The following is a 9492-nucleotide window of genomic DNA, read 5'->3' as shown; positions in this document are numbered from 1 at the left end:
TTGATCTGACCGCATCGTATCGTAGATGATGACACCATGACATGCACGCCCTTTACCTTTGAAATCTATTTCTTCTTGCCTTTTCTAAACTTCAAATTGCAGCATATTTAACAGAATAAGTGCCTGGTATAAATAAGGGCTGCACGATTATGGTGCAAAAGAATAAAGACGCTTTTCCCGCTTGCTTTCACTTCCCTGTTGTGCTACATTCCAGCTAGTTTAATGTATACATATATATTTGTTATTGTCACAGAATTGTATTGCAATCTCGGGCCCAAAAACACTTGTTTCTATTAAAAAAGTGTTGATTTACAACCCGTTAAAATCCGTAATTCCTCTTGACTTCCCCAAAGCTTCGGTTTTAAAAACAAGTCTCAAAATAAGTTTATTCTTTTCCAGAAATCAGTGTATTTGTTGCGTAATAAAGAAAAAAGCTCAATGTTAGACAAATACAGTGGTTCTCAAAGTGTGGGGCGCAGAGGCATGACAGGGGGGGCGCGAGAGACCAGGAGGAAAAATGGTTATTTAAAAAAAAGATTAAAAAAAAAATCATATTTTGAAAAATGATTGATTCGAAAATAATATGATACAGTACTATTACGTCTGGGTCTCTGTGTGTCATTAAAGCTCGGCTCTGTGTGTGTGTGGAACGAGCCATTTTGTGTGCGTGCGCGAGCGAGAGAGAGAGAGAGCGCACCGGTACCGGAGATCGTTGATGTCAGTTTCTGGTGCTAGCGTGCTACGCTAACGGATATAAGGAGTTTTTTCAACCACAAAGTGGAGGAGAGTCCTCTCCTGTCAGACTGAGAGCTAAAGGACTCTCTCAGTGTTCTCTCAGCGGGTCTCAAACGTTTTGGTCACCATTAATGTAAACAATTATTTCCGAGGCACACGTTTATATGATCATTATAGTTATAAAAAAAAAAAAAAAAAGTTTGAGAAACACTGGACTAATAGAATACAATGCATACTGTTTATACAAGGCTGCATCTTAATATTAGGAACGTCAACGACACGTTCATTTCATTACCATCATACAAAGATGTGCAGCCCTAGTATCTAAAAACCTTTAATAAAACCTTTAAAGTCCAGAAACATTTATATTAAAGATCTCCTATCATGCAAAATGCACTTATTGATGTCTTTTATATATAAATCTGTGTCAGGAGAATCACACAGTACCCACATCTCTAAAAACGGGGGTTTGCTGCGTTCATGACGTAATACCTGTGGGCATCCCTCGTATCTAAAACCTAGAGCTCTCAGAGTCCAGGTGAATGTCTATCTTCTCCTAACGTTGCTCTCCCCCCCCTCAGTCCTCTGGCGAAGCTGCTGTTCCCGTCCGGAGACGCCAACCTGCTGAAGTTCCTGTACGATGATAACCAGAAGGTGGAGCCGGAGTGGTACATCCCCATCATCCCCATGGTGCTGGTGAACGGGGCCGAGGGCATCGGCACCGGGTGGGCCTGCAAACTCCCCAACTACGACCCCCGAGAGATCGTCAACAACATCTACCGGCTGCTCAAACACCAGGACCCCCTGCCCATGGTGAGCGGGAGTTAACATAACTGATGGAAATGGATTCATCCAGCTGTGCTTCGATAGACGGGCCAAAACACAACCTAAAGGATTCATAAAGGCCGTCTCACTGGGGGGGATGTGTCCTTATTATCTCTGGTTGGGATCGACCACTGGATCTCAGGATTTTAATATAATGGCATACCTTTAAGAATTGTCAGTAATGTTGACTAATTGATAAAACAACGTTTATTATCCGGTCAAAAGGTGAATGTATGCACAGGTAGTGAAGAAAATATTCAATTATAGGCAGTTTAAGAGTTCACTAATCAAACTGATCCCACAGGAAAACACTGGGGGTTGTTTACAAACCAACACAAGTCAAATGAAAGGTCAGATTGCAAGTGGCTAAAGATTGATGCAACAAATGTGTTTTTGTTAAGGAGATACTGTATTGCCCCAAAAATAAGAGAATTGAGAAAGAAAATATAAGCAAGGGTTATGAAGGTCTAGTAAAATGACTGGTATATATATTTGGAATTGCCTCACACGTGGCTCAACTTAAATACTTTCAATTCCAGTTTTTCTCCTCATTGACTTTCAATATGTGATACCCTAGTCTTAACTGTGCCCTCCCTCCAAGAAGAGAGAGGGTTAGGAGTCTGAATCTACTCTTGTTAAATCACATCGTCGTGCGGGTGCGTCAGGAGACTTTTCTCAGTGTTTCCGTGTTATTGAATGTGATCTGTTCTCCTCACAGCTTCCCAGGTACAAGAACTTCAAAGGAGTGATCCATGAGCTGGGTCAGAACCAGTACCTGATGAGTGGAGAGGTGTCGGTGCTCGACAGAACCACCATCGAGATCACAGAGCTGCCTGTGCGCACCTGGACTCAGGTACAACCTAAAGTTATCTAAAAGGGATCTAAATATGAAACACTTTAATATAAACAGTGATAAGGTGCAATAATAATAAGACGTGTGGTGATTATCCCCCGTCAGAGGTGGGAAGTAGTGCAGTACAAATACTTTGTTACTGTACTTAAGTACATGTTTCCGGTATCAGTACTTTACTCCACTACTTATTTTTCTGATGACTTTTTACTTTGACTTCTCACATGTTGAACACAAATACCTGTACTTTCTACTTCTTACATGTTGAACACAAATACCTGTACTTTCTACTTCTCACATGTTGAACACAAATACCTGTACTTTCTACTTCTTACATGTTGAACTCAAATACCTGTACTTTCTACTTCTCACATGTTGAACACAAATACCTGTACTTTCTACTTCTTACATGTTGAACACAAATACCTGTACTTTCTACTTCTTACATGTTGAACACAAATACCTGTACTTTCTACTTCTCACATTTTGAACACAAATACCTGTACTTTCTACTTCTCACATTTTGAACACAAATACCTGTACTTTCTACTTCTTACATGTTGAACTCAAATACCTGTACTTTCTACTTCTAACATGTTGAACTCAAATACCTGTACTTTCTACTTCTTACATGTTGAACACAAATACCTGTACTTTCTACTTCTTACATGTTGAACACAAATACCTGTACTTTCTACTTCTCACATGTTGAACTCAAATACCTGTACTTTCTACTTCTTACATGTTGAACACAAATACCTGTACTTTCTACTTCTTACATGTTGAACTCAAATACCTGTACTTTCTACTTCTCACATGTTGAACTCAAATACCTGTACTTTCTACTTCTTACATGTTGAACTCAAATACCTGTACTTTCTACTTCTTACATGTTGAACTCAAATACCTGTACTTTCTACTTCTCACATGTTGAACTCAAATACCTGTACTTTCTACTTCTTACATGTTGAACACAAATACCTGTACTTTCTACTTCTAACATGTTGAACACAAATACCTGTACTTTCTACTTCTCTCATTTTCCAAACAGGCTGGTTCCTTTAGTTTGAATGTGTTTTTGGTGGCGTGATCATTATTATTTTATTTATTTATTTATTTAATATAAAGGGAGGTCAGGTACTCTTTAAAACAGCTGCTAGTTATGGGTACTTTTTACTGAAGTACATTTCAAAGCCTCTTTACTTTGACTTGAGTAGAGAAGTTTAGTCAGTACTTCTACTTTCACCAGAGTATTTTTAAACACGAGTATCTGTACTTCTACTTGAGTAAAGGAAGTGTGTACTTCTACTTGAGGAAAGGAAGTGTGTACTTCTACTTGAGTAAAGGAAGTGTGTACTTTAACCACCTCTCTCCCCTGTTTGTTTAGTCGTATAAGGAGTCCGTTCTGGAGCCCATGCTGCAGGGAACAGATAAAACTCCGGCTCTCATCAACGACTATAAGGAATATCACACGGACCAGACGGTGAAGTTCGTGGTCCGGATGTCGGAGGAGAAGCTGGCTCAGGCCGAGTCCGTGGGGCTGCACAAAGTCTTCAAGCTGCAGTCAACTCTCACCTGCAACTCCATGGTAAAGAGAGAGATGTAACTCCATATAACACCTGACTGGGACCAAGAACAGAATATGAAATTAAATAATGTACATTAAGACAAAATCACATACGGTTTACCCTGACCCTTTAAGTTGTTCATGGAGAATTATGATCTGACTCACAGCCATTTCTCTGTCTGAGCAACAGAGACACTGAAGCAGATGTGCTTTTTAAACTAGCTTTTTAAAACACCTTTATTTCTGGTGTAGGAATCAGATACATTCATACTCATACTCTCAGTTTCTGAATAAGACCAATAGAAGAGCACACATAACCCTATTTATAAAGTGTTGACTCTTTAGTCTTCAGTTTTTCAGTTTTTTAATGTACGGTTTTACAATTGTATTATTTATTTCACTTTATTTTATTCTCTATATACCACCTTTTTAATCTGCAGTTTCTTAACACATTGAATCTTAAACCGCTTCCTCCCCCCCTTCTTCAGGTGCTTTTTGACCACATGGGCTGTATGAAGCGTTACGACTCGGTTCAAGATATCCTCAAAGAATTCTTCGACCTGCGTCTCCAATATTACAAACTGAGGAAGGATTGGCTGCTGGGAAGTCTGGGAGCCGAAGCCTCGAAACTGTCTAATCAGGCTCGCTTCGTCCTGGAGAAGATCGAGGGGAAAATCACCATCGGTATGTGTTAGAAAAATCTCCCTGGTCCCCGGCTTGAGCTTGAGTCTCAGGATCCATGTATTTGTGATCCTCTCCAGAATGGAAGGAGTCATCACATACAGAGCATCAACTAGTTCCTGAACAGTGTCCTTCACATGCTGATATCCAAGAGAGGGAGTTCCTCAGTCCCAAGATGGAGGAATAGAAAGCAGTATTCAATGTTTACTTCAGATTAGCTCCACGTCAGAAATGATCATGCTTGTCATATGTCTCTCTCCATAGAGGCTGAATCATCATGTTAATCACATAGCTATCATATGCCTCAAACAGTCCTGATGCTCTGCTAGGTAATCACACATCCTGTCATGTTCACAGCTACAGGTGATACCTTTGTTAGCATGTTGCTCTCATGTTGGAAGAGGACGTTCAGTATGTTCCCAACAGTATGAATGCTGGACACCTGATCTCTTTGTGTAACAGTGAGTGGTTTAATACTGTCTAACATGTGTGTTATTTGTCTTTAATAGAGAATAAAAGCAAGCGAGAGCTGATCCGCATGCTGGTGCAGAAAGGATTCGAGTCAGATCCAGTGGCTGCCTGGACTAAAGCTCAGGAGAAGGTACTTATACACAGGTTTTATTCTACATTTACACGTATACAAATACAAATAGGAACAACAGGAAAGTTCATCAGGCCTGTAATATGGGACATAAATATTACAATGCAACACAAAGAGATGGATTTATCTTCAGGCTTTCTCTGATATATCAAATTCCAAGTCTGTACAGATGAACCAAACATAATAACTTTACAACGTAGACAATCCTGAAGGCAGAATGATGATGTCAACGTATTTCAAATAAAGGGTTATACCTGGCAGTGGCTCAGTCAGTAGGGGCTTGGACTGTGAGCCGTAGGGTCGCCGGTTCAAATCCCCGACCAGACCTAAATATGGAGTGTGGACTGCTACGTGGAGAGGTCCCAGTTCTAACAATGACATTATTGTTCTATTAATATAAAGGGAGGTCAGGTACTCTTTAAAACAGCTGCTAGTTATGGGTACTTTTTACTGAAGTACATTTCAAAGCCTCTTTACTTTGACTTGAGTAAAGAAGTTTAGTCAGTACTTCTACTTTCACCAGAGTATTTTTAAACACAAGTATCTGTACTTCTACTTGAGGAAAGGATGTGTGTACTTCTACCTGAGTAAAGGTTGTGTGTACTTCTACTTGAGTAAAGGTTGTGTGTACTTCTACTTGAGTAAAGGATGTGTGTACTTCTACTTGAGTAAAGGATGTGTGTACTTCTCCCTCTCTGTGTAAAGCACCTTGAGTTGCCTTGTGTTGAAAGGTGCTGTATAAATAAACTTGCCTTATCTTCTGATTCCTGTGTTTTCCTCCAGGCTCAGGAGGTGGAAGAAATTCGAGACGGGAACGAGAGCGACGGCTCGGTGGATTCTGGATCGGGACCGAACTTCAACTACATCCTCAACATGCCTCTGTGGTGCCTGAGCAAAGAGAAGGTGGAGGACCTGCTCAAACAGAGGGACCACAAGGTACACACTCCACATTTCACCTCTTTCACTTCTTTAGGCTGTAGTGTGGCTCACTTGGACGCTGAAGGGACTCTCAGGCACGAGTTCAACATAAATGTACTTTGTTTGGTTGTGGAAATACAGAAACACAAACACATCACTGCAGAATACAGGCATGTTGTGGGATAGGCTTAATTAATATGAAGTAGTATGCAGCAGGGCTGCACGATATTGAAAAAAAACGACATTGCGATATATTTTTCCCCTGCGATATATATAGCATTTTTTTAACTATATTTAACCGGATGAAGGATTTGAGTCACGGACGTCTGGATCTTAACTGGTTGACTCATCATACCTTAAGTCATGATCTAACATGTCATGATAATGCAGGTTGCTTACCCTCAAATAAGGGGGTTCATCTGTGAATGAAGAAGAGAAGAACCTTTTTGTATCCAAAATAGTTCCAGATGCTGCTTTTCTTTTTGGAAGTAAATCTTCATTCTCTCCGGTATTGTCCTCCTGTCCCTCGCTCATTTTGATGGTCTGCAAACTAGCGGGGCGGGGCCTGCTGTGATCTGATCAAGAATGATTGTGATTGGTGGTTTGCTGTGCATGCAGAGCCTGCATGTCACTCACTCAAGTTCCCCTGACATGAGAGCCGCGCAAGTTTTCCTTTTTTAGCAAGCAGCAAAATAATTGTAACATGACGTGTTTGAGTTAATACTTAATATCGCACGTCCTAAAAAATATATATATATATATTAATAAAATAAATGAATAAAATCACACGTCCATATCACGGTTATCGCCATGACACGATATATCGTTCAGCCCTAGTATGCAGCAGTATGATGTTGTATGCAGCAGTATGATGTTGTATGCAGCAGTATGATGTTGTATGCAGCAGTATGATGTTGTCATGTATTAATTCAAGTGATTGTGTCCCCTCAGAGATCGGAGCTGAACGACCTGGATAAGAAATCTCCGGAGGATCTGTGGAAGGAGGACCTGGCTGTCTTCATCGAGGAGCTCGATGTAAGTTACTGTTTTAATACTTTATTGACATTTCTGCAGCGCTGATTCCACCAGTAGAACAAGAGTCAAGAGTCAAGAGTCTTCTCTCATGGAAAAGTACTTTTTATTCACTAATTGTTTCCAGTTTCAAATTTTCTTTTCACCAATTAACTTCCAAAGAAATAGCTGACATTTTGGGGAAGATAAATGACACCCTCGGATCCATTTGTATCTATCTGTTAGATATGAAGAACGAGAAACACAACGGACACACCGGAGCCGTTACGTCCGCGGAGTCTGTGTGAGCACACACAGACTCACTGTGTGTGTGTGTGTGTGTGTGTGTGTGTGTGTGTGTGTGTGTGTGTGTGTGTGTGTGTGTGTGTGTGTGTGTGTGTGTGTGTGTGTGTGTGTGTGTGTGTGTGTGTGTGTGTGTGTGTGTGTGTGTGTGTGTGTGTGTGTGTGTGTGTGTGTGTGTGTGTGTGTGTGTGTGTGTGTGTGTGTGTGTGTGTGTGTGTGTGTGTGTGTGTGTGTGTGTGTGTGTGTGTGTGTGTGTGTGTGTGTGTGTGTTCCGGGCTGGGTTTAGCTGTGTCTCGCTGTCCGCTCCTCGCAGCAGCGAGCCGCGCAACGTCCCGCCAGCACGGCCCCCAGACCCCACGCAGCATTCTCATCTGTTTGTCATTACTGGTGTCATTTTGTGGTTGCTAACTAACGCCATTGTAACACATAATCACTGATTGTTACGTTCTCTACTGGGCTAGGGGAACCCAAGGGAAGTAACACAATATAAAATGACCGGGCGAGAGAAAAAGTAGAGGAAACGGATCTCTGAAGCCACAAATTGAGGGTTTAATGGACAAAAAGAAAAACGGGCTCACCAGCCAACTTGTAAAGTAAACTAAGGTACCAATGTATACCGGAACACAACTCCTAACAATTCATAAATATATAGGCCTCACACAGAGACAGAGACATGCTGCATACATGCAGCCAGAGGAGAAGGAGAGAGCCCACTGCAGCCTTCCTCAGGTCCTTTAAGGAGGCCCTGATGGGGATTGGGAGCACCTGGGGGAGAGGCTGCACCTGGAGACAATCAGGGAGAGAGAGAGACGCACACACAAGAACCAACTGCGGCACGTAACACTGTTGTTCCGCTGTTACGGTGGTGGACTCATCAGAACAGAGTGGGCGAGCTGACCAATCAGAGCTCAGTGGGCTAATAGAGGGGGGGGGCAGGAGCTCCAACAAGCCGTGTAGGACAGAGAGTGAATACACACACTATACAGAGATGCTGTATGAGAAACCAATGTGAGTTTGGAACATTGAACAATGTGAATCTATTCTTTTAGACCTCAACAATGGAACTATGATCAGTAGAAATGGCCGTGACACGGGACCTTTAAAAGGATTGGGAAATATCTGGGAATGAAGGCAGTACTGGTATCTGTGCATGAAGACAATTACGTGTTGTGAAAATGTACATTATGTTGAATTCACCCGTGTGTTTTTACTCACCTTGATCCTCTGACTTTCAGAATCACTGTTCCTCAGGTTCCTAAACGTAAGACTTGCTGTGTTGTTCTTGCAGAAAGTGGAGCAGCAGGAGCGTGAGGATGATAACATCGGGAAGGGAGTGAAGATGGTGAAGGGGAAGGTGGGCAAGCCTAAAGCCAAGAAGCTGAACCTGGAGGAGACGCTTCCCTCTCTGTACGGGCGGAGAGTGGAGCCTCCAACTCAGGCGCTGCGCTCCGATTCTGCCAAGAAGCTGTCCAGGAAGAAGAAGGTAACCACTGGATACTGTAATACTGGAGAATACACCGTTTACTGAGGAATCCAGAGCGGTTACAGCGTGTGCTCTCCCTCTCAGGTGGACGATTCCTCCGTGAAGATGGAGTTTGATGAGGATGGTTTGGGCGTTGAGGCCGGAGCGGCCGGAGCGGCAGAGAACTCCGCTGTAGTCCCAAAACCAAAAACTCCACGAGTGAGGAAAGACAAGAAAGAGCCGGGTCAGTACTACTGCAAAGATTTAGCAATTTGCATATATATGTAGACGTGTACAAGTACTCACTCAACAAAGGAAACTCTGACATATCAAGCTTTTTTCACGATAGAGGAGGGTTATACGAAATGAGTGAATTAACCCTTAGATGCCCGAGTGCCTGGACCCTCTTCCATAAGTGGGTCAAAAAGAATAATGTGTTTTTATGCCATTTCTGTCATTTTGGTTAAGAGAAATCACTTGTATAATATTTAGCATTATATTTTGGTTCACACTAGATTTTTCACTATTTATAATTTTAG

The 9492-nt window shown here is 41.9% G+C and overlaps 1 protein-coding gene across 1 annotated transcript in view; it reads left to right on the top strand.

Moving 5' to 3' along the window:
* Positions 1-715: 715 nt before the first annotated feature.
* The window catches only part of LOC307022053 (DNA topoisomerase 2-beta-like), a gene marked incomplete at its 5' end in the record, with an annotated part of 16719 nt that continues 7942 nt past the window's right edge, over positions 716-9492 (top strand). Inside the window, 10 exons of the mRNA XM_079654627.1 lie at positions 716-736; positions 1258-1548; positions 2279-2413; positions 3798-3998; positions 4466-4661; positions 5168-5259; positions 6043-6195; positions 7129-7212; positions 8780-8974; positions 9059-9197. Coding sequence (XP_079510753.1) covers positions 716-736; positions 1258-1548; positions 2279-2413; positions 3798-3998; positions 4466-4661; positions 5168-5259; positions 6043-6195; positions 7129-7212; positions 8780-8974; positions 9059-9197 — 1507 coding nt within the window. The remainder of the gene's footprint in view (positions 737-1257; positions 1549-2278; positions 2414-3797; positions 3999-4465; positions 4662-5167; positions 5260-6042; positions 6196-7128; positions 7213-8779; positions 8975-9058; positions 9198-9492) is intronic.

The sequence above is a fragment of the Notothenia rossii genome (genome assembly GCF_949606895.1).
Source record: "Notothenia rossii genome assembly, chromosome: 10".
NCBI lineage: Eukaryota > Metazoa > Chordata > Actinopteri > Perciformes > Nototheniidae > Notothenia > Notothenia rossii.
This window is presented reverse-complemented; position numbering and strand designations above follow the sequence as displayed.